The sequence below is a fragment of the Pteropus vampyrus genome, unplaced genomic scaffold, assembly GCF_000151845.1.
Source record: "Pteropus vampyrus isolate Shadow unplaced genomic scaffold, Pvam_2.0 Scaffold269, whole genome shotgun sequence".
NCBI lineage: Eukaryota > Metazoa > Chordata > Mammalia > Chiroptera > Pteropodidae > Pteropus > Pteropus vampyrus.
Genome location: NW_011889050.1, coordinates 1,907,673 through 1,925,412, shown reverse-complemented (window position 1 = coordinate 1,925,412; position 17,740 = coordinate 1,907,673). Strand labels below are relative to the sequence as shown.

The window sequence follows — 17,740 nt, the reverse complement described above, 5'->3', positions numbered from 1 at the left end:
GTAAAAACTTTTGAGAACCCACCAGGTAAAAACATCTCATTGATCTAGTTGCTAGTCCTTGGCCCCTGCGTGGCGATGAACACTTCTTTCCACGTCGGCCACTGCTGACGGCTGACAGCCGAGACCTGACCTGACAGCAGGACCGCGCGCAGAGCCCAAGGCCAGGACGCAGAAGGGTTATGCGCGGCCAGAGCGCCGCCGTTGTCTGCGTGGCGCAGAGTGCTGACGCAACACGCATGCGGGCGGCCTGCTCCTCTGCCGGCGACGGCGCTGCGTCACGGGCTTTCAGGCGCTTGGCTCCTGGAGACGGCGACTGTTGTGGGCCTCAGCGCTCGCTTCTCGCGCCCCGGGAGCCGGGTCCGCGACGCGATGAGGCGTAGTAAGGCCGAGGTGGAGCGGTACATCGCTTCAGTGCAGGGCTTCGCTCCGTCGCCCCGAGAGGTGAGCAGGTTCTTGGGTAGAAGTGTGGCCTCTGCCCAGGCCTGGTCGCGGCCCCGCGTGGCGCCGGCGTCATGGCTCCCGGCGGCCGCGGCTCCCTGGCATGTTCTCTGGAGGCGCTGGCCGGCTTGTGCGGTGTGGTGGGCGGCGTGGAGCTCGCTAGCTCAAGGGGGACGGGAACGGTTGGGGCGGGGGGGCGGTGAGACCGCGGCGGGCGGCCGTTGGCGCCAGCGCTTCCTCTTCCTCTGGCCCGCTCCCGACTGTCCTCTCCCGCGGGCCCATCCTGTTCTGGGGTTCCTCGGGCTCACCCGCGCGGCCTCGTCTTCGGGGCTTGGGCGCCTGCCATATCCGGCTGGATTCTTTTCGTCTCCCGGACAGTTACCCACCGCGCCGCCGGCGGCGCCCTCTAGGCTGGGCCTAGGTTGGTGGAACCCAGCGGGTACTGACACAGCTTCAGGGAGGGCTTTTACTGCTGTGATGGGTGTCTAACGTAGGCGTCCAGGGGACCCGGAGCAAGGGCAGCCACATATGCAGCTGTCTGACAGTCCGCGCAAATGACACCGGAAGTCCCCCTGTTTTGAGGCTGGTTCTTCCCTTAAATCTCAACACTCCACTCCCCGACTCCTAGCACTCTTTCGAAACTTACTTGCCCTTTTTTTTTTTTTTTTAAACGTAATCTTGGAAATTATAAATTTCTTACAGGGTGTTGTTACCGTGGCTTAAAATGTTTAACCTTTTTAACCACATGCTCTTGGAGCATTTTTTCTCTTAAGAAATGTACTAGGTATATTTTGTATTTAACAGAACTGAAGTGGGCGGGAAGGGTGAGGAAAAAGTGGATGTGCGTAGGGTCTTGAATCATTTTGCTTGTGGTTGAATCACATCTCTGCCGTTTATAAGCTGTGGAATTTGAGACAAGTTAAATTTATTTCATCAATAAGATGGAGTTATAGTATCGATAGGAGTATTTACGAATGATCCATGTTAAACATTTAAGGTACTGTTTGGCACATAGTAAGCACTAAATAGGTGTTGATATTAAAAAGACAGTTATTCTGACCTGTCCTGGGCAAGGGCCTATGAGTATAAAGATGTATGAGGAAATTAAAACAAAACAAAACAAAACAAAAATCCCATAACCAGTATGTTGTACACCTGACACTAATATGAGTGTGAATTCTAATTTAAAAAAAAAAAAGGATAATTTATGGGGAAAAAAACTCAAACTCAAGGACAATCAGCAACATAATTGTTTCTTTTTTTTTATATTCTTAGGCATATGGTATCTTATTTTGTGCCCCCAAAATCCTGTGATAGTGACACCTGAGAGATTAAAGATACTTGTCTAAGATCAGTAGGTGGCTCAGCAGGATTTTGGTAGTGGGTCTGATTTAGTTTCTATTAGGAATTGTGGAGTAGGTTACGGACTATTTCTCCAGAGGAGAGGAATAGGTACATAAAGGCTGCAGTTTCAAACTACTGGCTTAGTCATGAATTCAGATGTGGTGTCCAAGTCTAAAATGGAACCTTATTAGGGGTTTCTGTACCCCCCTAAATTGATGACTTTTTTTTAAAGCAAGTTTAGAGTTTTCATGAGATTATTATTGGGGACCTTAGCTCTCAAAAGATTAAAACCACTGGTCTAGACAGAATTAGAATGTTCTTTGACCTACCTAACTTTTCCATCAATTAAAGAGGGTTGGGGGCAACATTTTAAGGATTGGTTATTATGGCCATTTCTCTTTTACATTTAAAAATATTATTTTAGTTAGATGTTTTGCTTCAAACAAGGAGAAATGATTTACTTTAGAACTTCAGGATTTCAGTGGAGTATTGATTAGCAAATAAGTAACTTTGGAACTTGTGAGGATATTTAGTAAACTTAGGTATAAGTAAAATGACAAAACAGTGCTTTGAATAGCTTGGAAGGGAGATGATGAAGGCAGCAGACAGCTCCAGTGAAGAGTAGAAAGAAATTAGTATTTACTTGGCTCCCAGTTTGGCATATATTGGCCATATATGAACTGACCATGGGTTTCTAGGAGGTCCAAGTTCTGGAGTGCCGTTATAGGTCCATATTCTTATATTTTCCTTTGCTTCTATTTGTTCATCTCTTTTGTTTTGCCATGTCTCCACTCCTACACACCTGCTTTTTCTCTTGTTGGAAATATCACTTGTGTTTCTTTAATTTTTATTTTTTCTAGATGGCTTCTGTTTAGTTTTCCTAGATATCTGACTAGATGACTTCCCATTCCACACTCCTAATTGCTACTTCTCAGAGGCAATTTGACAGCTCTTAGTTATTTGTTTTGCTGTTTACATCTAAACTTCATATTTCTGAATAACGTACATGTATACTTTTATTTCTTGATCTCCTTTCTCCAATTTTAGACACTTTCTACTGACTTTCTACGTTTTTCCTCCAGACCTCCATCCACAGATGTTTTTATTCCCCCATCTTGATCTTCCAGTTGTTACTGTAATTTTTAGTTAAATGAATATTTAGTATTTATGTAATTATGATAAAGTAAATATTTTAGCATTTGAGTCACCTTCATTGTGTAGTTTTATTTTCCTGGAGTTAATAATTGCTTTATTTGTTGGTTTGTTTAGTTTTCTATGCTGTATTACTAATTCTTTACCCAAATTCGAATTAAATTCTCAAGTGTGATCAAACAGGTCACATAATTATTAATTTCAGGTTAAAAAATATTTTTAAGAGAGTCTTCCTTCTGGAGCACTCTTATCTTACTGCTCCAACCTGGAGTGGTTTCTGTTTCTATGCTACACAGCTATGCTTCTGGGACTTTCCTTAATCATTTTGAGCATTCCCTTCATTTTTCTGTGTCAGACTTTGTTTCTTGTAACTGACGTCTTCTTGACGTACTTCCACTGTTTTGGCGTAGCACAGTCTCCAGTTTGCTTTGAAAAGGAGTGTGTAGGGATTTTTTTTTTAACACATGTCTGAAAAGCATCTTGATAGTTTGGTTATCAATTTCTAGGTTCGAAATAATTGTTTCCATTATTTTGAGAACATTGCTTAATTTTCTGGTCATTTATACTGTTAGTAAGAAATCTGATGTGATTCTTTTTCTTGATAGCTTGTAGGTTTCAATTGACAAACTCATTTCCTTCAGTTCTGGGACTTTTGTTGTTTGTTTGAGCATTTCTTCCTGTCCCCCCCACCCCCCAAATCTGTTTTATTTTTTTGTTTTTTTTTCCTTGTCATCTTTCTCATGTTCTTATGAACTGAAAGTTGGTTCAGATTCGATCCTCTACATTTTTTTCTCTTATTTGTGTCATCTGTCTGTTCTAAATTTTTTTAAAAAGAGATTTCCTTAACCTCACCTTCTGGGGGAAGGAGATTGGAGAATTCACCATTCGGTATCTAGACTTGGCTTATCTTCCTCTATAACTCTGCCCTCACCCTTGTCAGTACACCACAGTTTGGAGAATAAACCCATTTACTTAAGCTTTTTGCGGGGGATGCGGGAGAGGGGGGAGTCAGTTGTGATATCTTTCAAGGTCTGAATGTCTCTTTTTAGCCTCACATCAATTCTTAATATTTAGCTTAGGTAAATTCACGCATTTGCTTACAGGGCATAAGGTGTCATGGAAAGAAACACACTGACTGAATCATGGATTGCACTGCTGTATAGCATTGCCTTTGCTCCTGTCTACCTATGTATCCTTACACAAGGCTCTTATCACCCTGGGCTGTAATGAGCAGATTGGAGACAAATTATATGGTTCTATATATTCATTTTTAATCACTTGTTTATCTTAAGATAGTCCTCTTTAATCAGATAGTTGGAAGCAAAATAGGTAATGGAGTCGATTTTTCTATTATGTGTTGACATTGTGCCTTGTGGGAATCTATTTTAAAAGGGGAGGAGCTCTTCCTTTTAGTGCCATCTTGACTCTTATGTATTATTGTCATAATCTTCATATCTTTTAAATTTATGAATTCATGGGGCTGGGAGGGGGACGGAGGTTCTGTGCACCCAAGTCTGGTATATTCTTTTCTTTGCTTTTTAAAATTATTCCTGATTTTTTTAACCTGTTTTGGAAAGTGTTCAGAATACTTAATGAAGTTGAAGATTGCTTGTAGCTTTTTAGTTTTAAAATATACCATGTTAAGGAGGATGTAGTGTTAATACTGTCATACTAAGATGACTTGGAATATGAGTGTATGTCACTATTTTGACATAAAATTAGAGTATGTTTTTAACAACTTTATTGAGATAATTCCATACCATACATTCAGTTCACTCACATAAAAGGTACAGTTTAGTGAGTTTGGGTATATTACATTATTGGTGTTTTAGATTGTGATAAAATATATATAAGAATTTGCCATTTTAACCATTTTAAAGTGTACAATTCAATTGTATTAATTATGTTTGTAATGTTGTTCAGCCATCATCACTACGTAGTTAAGTTTTTGGGGAGTCCAAAGTTACATGTGGATTTTTGACTGGGTGAGGGTCAGCATCCCCACCCCTTGCGTTTTTCAAGGGTCAGCTATATTTCCAAGACTTTTCATCACCTCACAGAAACTTTGTAATCATTGAGCAAATAAGTCTCAGATTCCCCTCCTCACTAGCCCCTGGTTACATCTACTTCCTTTTTCTCTGAATTTCCCTATTTTAGCTATTTCACTTAAATGGGAGCATACAGTATTCTTCCTTTTGTTTCTGGCTTATTTCATTTAGCACGGTTTAAAGATTCATCTATGTTACAGCAAGTATCAGAACTTCATTCCTTTTTGTGGCTGAATAATAATTATCCATTAATCTGTTGAAGGGCATTTGGATTGTTTCCACCTTTTGGCTATTGGGAGTAATGCTGCTGTGAACATGTGTATACAGATATCTGAGAACTTCGTTTTTAGTTCTTTTGGATATATATCCAGGTGTGCAGTTACTGGGTCATATTCTTTGTTTAGCGTTTGAGGAATCACCAAACTGTTTCACACAAGGGCTCTACCATTTTACCTTTCTACCAGCAATGTAATAAGATGGTTCCAGTTTCTCTGCATTTTTGCTAAGACTTGTTATTTTCTTTGTTCTTTTTTAATGTACCCATTCTAATAGGTGTGAAGTGGTTTCTCATGGTGGTTTTGATTTGCATTTTCCTTATTACAAATAATAGCATCTTTTCCTGGTTTATTGGCCTTTTGCATATCTTTTTGAGAAATGTCTTCTTGAGTTTTTTGCCTGGGTTTTTAATTGAATATTTTGTTGTTGTTGTTGAGTTACAGAAATTCTTTATACATTTTGGATATGATTTCCAAGTATTTTTTCTCTTTTCATAGGTTGTCTTTACCTTCTTTATGTCAGTTGATGCACAATAGATTTTAATTTAGATGAATTTCATTTTACCTGTTTTTTTTCCTTTGGTTTCTTGTACTTTTTGTGTCATATCTAAGTACATTATCAAATCCAAGGTCATTTATTCCTGTGTTTTTCTTCTAAGAGTTTTATGATTTTTTTTAGTTCTTATATTTTAGTTTTTGACTCATTTTTGATTTAATTATTGTATATGTTGTGTGGAAGGGGTCCAGTTTCATTATTTTGTATTTGAAATTCAGTTGTACCATCTCTATCTGTTGAAGAGACTGTTTTTTTCCTCGCTGAATGGACTGGGAACCCTTGTCAAAAATCAGTTGGCCATAGACTTATGGGTTTATTTCTAACTTTCAATTCTTTTCTATTGATCTATTTGTCTTAATGTCAGTATCACACTGTTTTGATTGCTGTAGCTTAGTAAGTTTTGAAATTTGGAAGTGGCTGAGTCCTCTAGCTTTGTTCTTATTTTTAAGAGTGTTTGTCTATTGGAGGCTTTTTGCAATTCCATATGAATTTGAGGATTGGCTTTCGGTTCTGCAAAAAAAGATTGTTGGAATTTTCATTGACATTGCATTAAATCTCAATTGTTTTGTATAGTGTTGACATCTTGACAGTATTAGATCATCTTATCCATGAACACACCTTTTCATTTATTTAGATTTTTAATTTCTTTCAGCAGTGTTTATATTTTCAGTGTACAGATATTTCACCTTCTTGGTTATATTTATTCACAGGTATTTTATTTTAAATGTTATTGTAAATGGAATTGCTTTCTTAATTTTTTCTAATTGTTCATTGCTGGTTTATAGCAGTACAGCTGATGTGTGTGTTGATCTTGTACTCTGCAATGTTGCTGAATTAGTTTTTTAAGCTCTAGTAGTTTTTTTTAATGGATTCTTTGGGATTTCCTATATATAGGATCATATCATCTATGAATAGAGATAGTTTTACTCTTTCAAATTTAGATGCTTTTTATTTTTTCTTGTCTAATTACTCTGAGTAGAGCTTCCAATACAATGTTGAATAGAAGTGGTGAAAGCCTTCAGTAGAATTTCACCACTGAGTATGATGTTAGCTGTGCGTTTTTCATTTATGGCTTTTCTTATATTGAAGATATTCTTAGTTTTCTGGGAGATTCCTTGAATTTTTAGTTTTCTGAGAGTTTAATCATAAATGGATGTTGGATTTTCTCAAGTGTTTTTTCTTTCATGGCAGTTGAGATGATCATGTGATTTTTCCCTTTGTTCTGTAATGTAACAAATCACTTGCTTTATTTTCTTATATCGAACCACTATTGCATTTCTGGGATAAATCTCAGTTGGTCATGGTATATAATACTTCTAATATACTGTTGAATTCATTTTGCTGAGGTACTTTGTTGAGAGTTAGTTTAAAAACTCTACTTTGTTAAGCGTTGGAGTTAAAAATATTTTTTCTATTAGATTATTTTTTAGTGCAGTTTTGGGTTCATAGCAAAATTGTGTAGAAGGTACAGAGATTTCTCACAGACTGTCTCTTTCCACATATGTATGGCCTCCCTCACAGAGTGGTACACTTGTTAAAATTTTTGAACCTACACATATACAGAATTACCCCCTAAAGTCTATAGTTTGCCTAAGGGTTTACCTTGATATTGTGCAGTCCTTGGGTTTTATCAAATGTATAAAGACATATTTGCTATTAGGTCATGTGGAATAGTTTTACTGCCTTGAAAATCCTTTGTGCTCTGCCTAGTCATTCATCCTTCGCCCCAGAACCTGGCAACCACTAATCTTTTTACTATGTCCATAGTTTCATCTTTTCCAGAATGATATAAAATTGGAATTGGAATCCTACGGTATGTAATCTTTTCAGATTGGCTTTTATTTAGTGATATGCATTTAAGTTTTCTCCATGTTTTTTTTATGGATTGATAACTCATTTGTTTTAAGTGCTGAATAACATTCCATTGTCTGGATGTACCACAGGAACGGTCCCCAACCTTTTTAGCACCAGGGACAGGTCAGTGCTCCTGTGAGAATCTAATGCTTGATAATCTGGGGTAGAGCTGAGGCGGTGATGCTGGTGCTGGGGAGTGGTTGCAAATATAGATAAAGCTTCACTCACTTGCCCACCACTCACCTCCTTCTGTGTGACTCAGTTCCTAACAGGCCATGGATGGTACCAGGGGTTTGGAGAACTCTGTACACAGTTTATCCACTCACCTACTGAGAGGTATATCTTGGTTGCTTCAGAGTTTTGTTTACAAACATTTGTGTTCAGGTTTTTGTGTGAAGTTCTCAGCTCTTCTGGGTAAATACCAAGGAGCACTATTGATGGATCATTTTTAGTATTGTAAGGAACTGCCAGTCTTCCAAAGTAGCTGCACCATTCTGTATTCCCACCAGTAGTGAATGAGAGTTCCTGTAGTAACCACATCCTCACCAGCACTTGGTAGTGTAAGTGTTCTGGATTTCGGCTATTTTAATAGGAATATATTGGTATCTCGTTTTACTTTACAATTAAACAGATTGATGTGGAGGGTCTTTTTGTATGCTTATTTGCTGTTTGTGTGGTGTTGTGTCTCTTCAGGTCTTTGACCCATTTTTTTAATTGGGTTGTTATTTTTGATTTTTAAGAGTTACTTGTGTATTTTGGGTAACCTTTCTCAGACGTGCCTTTGCAAATATATTCTAGTGTGTGGCTTGTCTTCATTCTCTTGGCAGTGTCTTTTGCAGAACAGAAAATTTTTAATTTTAATGACTTAACAGCTTATCAGTTCTTTCATGGATCGTGCCATTAGTATTTTTTCTAAAAGGTCATAGCTAAACCCATAGTCATCTAGATTTTCTCTGTGTTATCTACAAGGAGTTTTATAGTTTTGTGTTTCACTTGTTCATTGCTGATAGATAGAAAAGTGATTGACTTTTTTTATATTAACCTTGTATCTTGCAAACTTGCTATAATTGCTTATTATTTCCAGGAATTTTTTGGTCAGTTCTTTCAGATTTTCTTCATAGTCATGTCATCTGCAAACAGAGACAGTTTTATTTTTTCCTTCCCATTCTGAATACTTTTTATTTCTTTTTCTAGTCTTATGTATTAGTTAGGAATTCTAGTATGGTGGTATAACGGAGTGATGAGAGGGAACATTCTTGGCTCATTCCTAATCTTAGTGAGAAAACTGAGTTTCTTACCATTATGATGTTAGCTATTGGTCTTTTTGTAAGTACTCTTCATCAAGTGTACGATGTTTCCCTTTGTTCCAAGTTTACTGAGAGTTTTTATCCTGAATGGTTGTTGAATTTTGTCAAATTCTTTTCTACATGTATTAATAGGATCATGTTTTTTATTCCCCTTGTTGATGTGATGGATTACATTAATTGATTTTTTGAATGCTAAACCAGCCTTGCATACCTGGGAAAAATGCCCCTTGTTCATGGTATATAATTCTATTTGTATATTGCTTGGTTTAGTTTGAGGATTTTGTTGAGGATTTTTGTATCTGTGTTTATGAGTGATGTTGTTCTGTAATTCCCTTTTACTGTAAAATCTTTGTCTGGTTTTGGTGTTAAGGTAATACTAGCCTCAGAAGGAATAAGTAGGTAATCCCTTTGTTTTTATCCTCTGAAAGATTGTAGAGAATTGATATAATTTCTTACTTAAATGTTTAGCGGAATTCACCAGTGAACCCATCTAGGCCTAGTCCTGGTGCTTTCTGTTTTGAGAGGTTATTAATTATTGATGCAATTTCTTTAATACAGGCCTGTGTAGGTCATCTGTTTCTTCTTGTGTGAGTTTTGGTAGATTGTTTGAGGAATTGGTTCATTTCACCTAGATTATCAAATTTGTGGGCATTGAGTTGTTCGTAGTCTTCCTTTACTGTCTTTTTATTTGCATGTTTTTAGGCACGTAGCACATTAAGGACTTTTATGTTTCCTAGGAGAAACACTTCACTTTATTCAGATTTCTGATCAAATACCCCTTAATGAGACCTTTCCTGATAGCTCTGTCTGTCTCTTATTTTATAAAATCTCAAATGTCCTTGTTTGCTCCCCACCACCATTACTAACTAAGAAAGAAGAGTGCCAGCTAAACAGGCCCAGTGGTAGGATATCTGTGATTTGTGAGATGAATACTGACTTTAGCTTTTTAAAATGTGAATGCAAATAATTGATGAAAGACTGTAAAATGGTGCTCTATTCTGCTCCCATACTATTTGTTGCCTCTCTTAAAATGCAGGCTTCGTAAAGATAGAAGCTTTTTGTTTACTTACTGCTGATTTTCCAGTGCCCAGAAAGTGCCTGGCACAATGAACAAATCCTGAATATGCATTTTTTACAAATAAAATAAATAAACGAAGATATACTGCTTCATAGACTGATATTTTTCACTTAATATATTGATTTTTTTTTCCTGTGTCCTTATATAGTTTTCAAAAATAAGATGTTTGATGGCTGTGTATTCCTATCCCTTGTATGTAACATTATCTGATTGTGTCCCAGCATTCTGAACTTGGAGCTTATGTAAATAAAAGAGCGAGGAGTTGGGCTTTGTTTATTACTGTCCTAATTTTTATTTCTGCATTTTTAATTCCATAAGTACAAAATACTTATCTGTAGAGAGAAAATAGTACCTGGATGAGGGAATTGGAATCCTCAGTGCTTTAATAGGTCTGAAGTACTTGCTCATTCTTCGCCATAGAGGCTTTCATATGGTAGAAGAAAGGTTTCTGGTACACCTCTCCCCTAGAAAAGCAGGTGTCTTTTTGCTTATCTATAAAATGAGGGAGTAGCACAACATGATTTCTAAGGTTTTTGTTGATAGAAATTCTTAATTTCTAATGTCTTATCTTACTGTTCTTAAATTTATGTTTTATTATGAGAATTATAAAACATGAAATCATGGCTTTTAGAACATTGATGAATTTCTACAGGCAATTTCTTTTACTTTTTAAATGAACAAAAAATATTGGTGTTAACTTCATTAGGACAGATTTTAGTTCTTGTGAAAATTTTGCAAAATTCAAAATACGAAAAATAAAGAATTTTTAATGTTTTTCAGAAGTCAATGAAAGGATTTTATTTTGCAAAGCTGTACTATGAAGCTAAAGAATACGATCTTGCTAAGAAGTAAGTACCAAACTCTAAAACATGCTTTAGTTTTCTAAACTCAATTCCTTGACCTCATATTCTTCTTTGAAATGGATTTAAAAAATTGTCTTTTAGCAGTTCTTCCTAGGTAAGTTCTGGAAATAAGGGATACATCAGTAAGACTGATGTTAAGGACTGGCCTAAGGCAAGAAATTGTTTGGCTTAAAACACTTTTTTTAAAAAGGTTGTCCTGGGTTAGAATAAAAGACAACCATGCTTATATCTTTCTTTCTTCCTGGTTAGATATCTGGTACATTAATCAGCTGGAAAATAGCAATTAATGCAAAATTAAACTGTGATTTCTTGGGCAGGAGAATAGTTTGTCTAAAAGAACTTTGACTCCCTAGTTGACACTTTGAGGCTTTGTCACGCTAATAGGGCCAAGAAGTTTGATTGCTCTGATTTCCTGATTTGGAGTAGCGTAAAGCAGGAAATAAGGAGGGAAGCATGCTATTAAAGGCATTGATGGGAAGATGAAAATGCCAGCAAGGAAAACGATGGCAACATTATCTAAATAGCAGCATTGGGGTTCTTTATTAATGTGACACATTTTCCTCCAGTGTTGGTCTGTGGTTCAGTTTCTCTTATGATAACACTTCTAAGCCTAGAAGTTGCTTACTTAATTTTAGTCGTTAATTGATTTAAGAAATGAAAATTGTTTGCATTTGGTAGTATATTTAGTAATTTTTTTCTGCTTTGTTTTAGCTGGGTACAGTACTGTTAGATATTATTTTATTGTTTAAAAGGTAAATACATTCTCTTAGTTATTTGGGAAATAGTTGCTCTTTAGTATTTTTTGCATTATGGTAACTTAAAAATATTTACTATAATCACTTTCTGATTTGTATGCAGATTCTTCAGTACTTTACCAAAATATTATCAGGAAGAAAAAAGCAATTTATGTATTCAATTCATATGTGTGGGTAGCACTGGAAAAAACTTTGGTAACTAACATTTAATGGTAAAATTAGTACGTTGCAATATTATACATTGTTTTTATGGATACTTTGGAGTTATCTGCATATTATTTGCATACTCTTGTTTAAATAATGGTAGGCAATAATTAGAATTACTATAAATTAGTGGTTGCTTTGGTTTAAGTTGTATTCTTTAGTTAGCCTTTAAATACTGTTCTAAATGTGATTTTTTAAGGATTGCTTGTTTTTATGTTCATATTTTTAAACAGATACATATCTACATATATTAATGTACAAGAAAGGGATCCCAAAGCTCACAGATTTCTTGGTCTTCTTTATGAAGTGGAAGAAAACATAGACAAAGCTGTCGAATGTTATAAGGTAAACTATATAAGATTAAAATTCAGGCTTTGCACAGCCAAATACATGATGGCCAGAGTTCTTATTATATAATAATTCAAATATACTTAGTGGACATCATGAAAACAAGCATTGGTATCACAGTACTGTTGACACCGCTTGGAACTGATTTTAAATTATTTGGCCCAAAATACACTATAATTTATCATTAAGAGGCTAGTACTTATAAAAGAAGATAAAAACCTATAAATTTTAAGTCCAGTAACATGGTCAGAAATGCTTTTCTATACGTAATTTCTTTCTTCTTGGCATTAATTTTTATTTAATTCATCTTCAAAAATTATTCAAGACACTAAATTTCATTTTAACAACATTGAAATAACATGTTGTCATTTAGGAATAGAGTCTTTAACGTTTATATATGAGTGTATGTACTTTATGACTCTTACCAATTTATTATTTCTTTTCTGATATCAGCGTTCAGTGGAATTAAACCCAACACAAAAAGATCTTGTGTTGAAAATTGCAGAATTGCTTTGTAAAAATGATGTTACTGATGGAAGAGCAAAATACTGGGTTGAAAGAGCAGCTAAACTTTTCCCAGGAAGTCCTGCAATTTATAAACTAAAGGTAAAAAACTGTACAAAATAATAAAGCAGTTGGAGAAAGCTTAATACACAACTATTTCTAATATTTGTAGTTTAAAAGACTTTTTTAGTAGCAAACGTATTCAACCAGTGTGTGTGCAGGTGGGGAGTCAGTGGATGATGGGTGATGGTGGTCAAAAAGTACAGACTTTCAGTTATAAGTAAGTTCTGGGGATGTAATATATAGTGTGGTGACTGTTGGTAACAATACTGTATCGAAAGTTGCTAAGAGTAGATCTTAAAAGTTCTCATCACAAGAACAAACAATTTGTAACTGAGAGGTGATGGTTGTTAACTAAACTTATTGTGGAAATTATTTTGCAATATATATATATATCAAATCATATGTATACCTTAAATTAATACAGTATTATGTCAATTATTTATATCTAAAAAAGAATGGCAAAACAAAATTTTTCTCTTCAAAACCTTTTTCAGTGTATACTGTCTTATTAGGCACTATTATGCTTTACAAATGCTGTCTCTTTTACCCTTATGAAATGATTAATAAATTAGGCGTGTTACAGTTTTGTAGCTAGATGGTAGAGCCAAGATTTAAACTGAGCTCTATTCGATATAAAATTTGCTTCATTGGGTGAAAATTACCCATAGAATGACAGTGTAGGGTTGTTAGGAAGTTTTTAAAGAACTGTTATCTAAAAATGGAAAGGTTTGCGTTATGGGATAATGAGGTTTTCAAGCAAAAGTTAAAGCAGTTTTGAAAAGCATTCATAATGGTGTTGATATTTTACTTATTTTTAAACATATTTTCAAAGTCTAGGGCTTTTTTACAGATATAGAAAGGCCATATGTAAGTTTATGAAAATGATCCAGAAGGAGAGCCATTGGTAAAGGAGAGAGGGTAATGAAAACAGTTCTAATGGAGACCTTGCTCTTTGCTAGGTTAAGTGAACAGGGAGATGAGTATAAGTAAATAAGATAAAGTGGAATTTATATATGATGGCTTCAGTTTTCTTAGTGAAGAATGAATTGTAAGTTGAAAGCAAGGGTTGAAGGAAAGTTTGGGAAATTTGAGGAAAGAGGAGGAATATGAAGTGACCTTTTCAGGGAATGGAGAAGGTGAGTCTCTTAGAAGTTTAAAGTAGGATTTTGTCCTAGATATTACCAGTTCGGAAGTTTGAGATTATGAAAGTGAACCTGTTAGCTTGTTTGCAATTTCCCAGATTTCTGAATGCCCTACCCCTAAATGTGCAACTGTTATTGTTATAGGTACAGAGAAAGCAGATGGTACAGTTTTCATAAGGAAAGATAGATGGAATTAAGAGAATGTGTAAGCAAGTAGTAATTATGAATATTAGGGATTATGCCATTTTAGCTTGACAGAAAAAAGGAAGAGGGGAGAGGGGAAGAGAGAGAGAGCAGAGTGTTTTATGGAAAATTAGAAACAGTGATGTCAGTGTATTGAACAAAGCTTTTTGCATGATAGATGCAAATATATGTGGCATGTGAGCCCCCAGTGAACTGCAAGGATTAGAGGGGTATGGTGGTCTGAGTGGTGAGTGGTATGATCAAGATATGTATTTTGAAGACTTGTGTCAAAGCCAAATGGATGGCTGAGACTGGAGTGTAGAACACCACTAATAGAGAAAGGTAATTAAAGAACGGAATAGCCATGCACTTTGTATATCTTGTGCATCTTTCAACTGGTAATACCAGTGACAGTTAAGGATAAAAGAAGAGTGTTTTATTCCTCCTCTACTAAGGAGGAATGGATAAAGTAGCTGGATTGCATGTCCTTTAAAGCAGCAATCCCCAACCTTTTTGGCACCATGGACTGGTTCTCCTATGAGAATCTAATGCCTGATGACCCGAGGTGGAGCTGCAAATACAGATGAAGCTTCAGGCTTGCTTGCCTGCCACTCACCTCTTGCTGTATGGTCTGGTTTCTAATAGACCACAGACCAGTACCAGGGGTTCAGGGAGGGGCGCTCTGGCCCCGGGGTTCAGGGAGGGGCGCTGCTTTAGAGAACAGGATAATAAACAGGTGTGGTGGGGATATATGATTTGGAGACCTACTCATTCCCAAACCCTACTTCCTCTCCTTGTATGTAGGCTAGCAGAGAAAAAGTTACCATGGCAGAGACATGATGGGAACTATCTTAAGTTATACTCCATTTACTTAAGGCCAGAGGGTAAAGGCACTGAGAAGATAAGAGAATAGTAGGAGCTCCAGTGTAGGAACATAGTGGGTAGGGGATTGAGTCAGAGTTAGGAAGATCCAGAGCAGTTTGAGGATAAGGTGATATGGACAACCACTGTTAATATACATATATAAAATATCAGGTATTTCTCTCCACACACATTTCTTGGGGTTTAACTTCAACTCCCTGAAGGGGCTAATGAAGTATGTAGGATAACATTTCTTGTGGTAATTTACTGTCACCAAACACAGTGGAGTGGTGCTCATAGGAACTGTGATATATTTAAAATTGTACAGATGTTTTTCTAAATTAATGATTTTTTTCTTTTTGATAATAGGAACAGCTTTTAGATTGTAAAGGCGAAGATGGATGGAATAAACTTTTTGACTTGATTCAGTCAGAACTTTATGTAAGACCTGATGATGTGTATGTGAACATTCGACTAGTAGAGCTGTATTGTTCAAATAAAAGATTGAAGGATGCTGTGGCCCACTGCCATGAGGCAGAGAGAAACATAGCTTTGCGTTCAAGTTTAGAATGGAATTCTTGTGTTGTACAGACCCTTAAGGTAGGTAAAAACTGTTGAATCTCTTCACTTCTATATAAGCAATTACCATACATCCCTTTGTATTTAAGCAGTGGCTTTTGTCCCCCAAGACTTAAATTTCTTTCATTTATGTATAGCAACTGTGAAATGAAATTTTTACTGGGATGATTTCAATTCATAATGGATAGATTGGAGAGAGAAGTTTATATATGTATTTGGTATTTTTATAGGTAGAGAAGTTTATATATGTATTTGGTATTTTTATAGGCTGATGGAAATATGGTATTATAAAAACAGGAAAGAGCAAAGGAATTTGTAGGCATAAACCGACCAGTTTTGTAACACTTGCAACGTTTTGTGACTTAGTGTTCTTTCTTCAAAATAGGAATATCTGGAATCTTTACAGCACTCTGAGTCTGATGAAAGTAACTGGCAAGCAACCAGTAAAGACTTACTTCTGGCCTATGCTAACCTTATGCTTCTTACGCTCTCCACTAGAGATATGCAAGAAAGCAGAGAATTATTGGCAAGGTATATTGATTTAAGGAGTACTTTGGTGTAAATTAGAGATTTTCTTTTTTGTGGTAATTCATTTTATTGGTCTAAACATCTTTATTGCATTATTGTTTCTTTAATGTACCCAGGGGTAATAGTTAATATGATAAACCACTTGGAACAAATCTTAACTTCTTTTGTGGGGCTATTATAATTGGTTTTTAGAGACTGATTTTTAGAGAACTATATAATTGTTCAGGCTTGATTAAATTATTCTATAGTTAATCTCCAGTTTTGACATGCTTAATAAAGAGTCAAGCCTGAAAATTAATGTTCTAACTACCATTCCATATTTTATTTCATAAAATGATATAATCTTGAGTGAAAATCAGGGAATAAATATCATTTGTTAAAAGTTCTAGTATTAGCAGTTACCATCACTAGTATTTCAGATATCTGTTTTAGCTTAGAAACAAGATAACTAAAATAAAATGTGTAATTTTTCTGTTGTCTTAAATTTTGATTTTGAGGACCATTAAATCTTTGTTAAAACATGCCATTGAACAAAAACATCACTTGGATTTGCATAACAATGTTAGTTTAGAAAAGTAGGGGTTGACTAGAGCTTATGGGACAAATATGTCTCCTTGCCTGATTTTGTAATTAAAGGTTCATTGGAACACAGCTATGTCTCTGTTATATGTTATCTAATAGCTACTAATACATTGCAGTGGTGGAGTTGAGCAGTTGTGACAGAGGTTATATGTCTGCAAAGCCAAATTAGTATGTGACCCTTTATAAAGTTTGCCAATTTCTGGTTTAGACTATTCATTTATTTGGAAAGTAATTCTTATTCCCCATCTGGCATATGGAAAGACTCTTTCTACTGGGGTATAGTGAGGTAGGTCGTTTGCTTGAAGAAGTACTTAGTGTCCTAAGGTGGTAGGGTAAGGGTAGTGTCCAGAAAAACTAACTTGAACTTTTAGATTATTTTAGAAAATATTTAGGATGTTTTCTTTTATATGGCTTATATACTCAAAAATTTTTGGTCATGTGAGAAAATGAGGGTGACAATGACATAATTTCTTACTAGTACTATAAAAGTAATTTTAACTTAATAGATCTCCTGAAAGGTCTTGAAAGAGCCTGCAGAGGTCCCTGGAACTCACCTGTTACTCAGATTTTTTATTATAATCTACTTTAAAATTATGTTTCACATTTGTATTAAGTGTTTGCATTTGTTTTTCATACAAAATAAAGATTCTGAGGACCATTAGGATTTAGAAGCACTAATTAGTCTATAGATTACAAATAATAGTGATAAATACAATTATTTAACACTGTAGTTATCTGTGTAGTAAGAAGAGCAATTGTGATATTGACAACCTAAATATCTTATAAGTTATTTACTTATAATTTGAATAAGGCATATCTTATTTGAGAAATTCCAACTTTGAATTAAATAATGAAACCATATTATTGAGAAAGTAGAAAATATTTTAGTTTCCCAGTTTTCTTTTCTGGTATATTATGAAACGTACACTATAATCAGTCATCTTATTTGATTCGTATATTTTCTATGATTGGAAGACTAGAACTAACGTAGAATAAGATGTCATTCTAGAGATTAAGCTTGACGTATAGAAAGTGTGTGGAATAAAAATAAGTACTAGGCGATTCATAATTTATAA

At 35.6% G+C, this 17,740-nt stretch overlaps 1 protein-coding gene across 3 annotated transcripts in view; it reads left to right on the top strand.

The window, feature by feature from the left end:
* Positions 1 to 251: 251 nt before the first annotated feature.
* Positions 252 to 17,740, top strand: part of LOC105302318 (E3 SUMO-protein ligase RanBP2) — a 54,361-nt gene continuing 36,872 nt past the window's right edge. The window contains exons 1-6 of one of the 3 annotated variants that reach the window (XM_023520506.1): positions 252 to 441; positions 10,836 to 10,900; positions 12,108 to 12,219; positions 12,676 to 12,828; positions 15,345 to 15,575; positions 15,940 to 16,085. In XM_023520506.1, the coding sequence (XP_023376274.1) occupies positions 370 to 441; positions 10,836 to 10,900; positions 12,108 to 12,219; positions 12,676 to 12,828; positions 15,345 to 15,575; positions 15,940 to 16,085 (779 nt within the window). In that variant the 5' untranslated portion in view covers positions 252 to 369. Of the gene's footprint in view, positions 442 to 10,832; positions 10,901 to 12,107; positions 12,220 to 12,675; positions 12,829 to 15,344; positions 15,576 to 15,939; positions 16,086 to 17,740 lie in introns of all 3 variants that reach the window. The other 2 variants (XM_011375297.2, XM_023520507.1) reach the window with 2 other exon arrangements.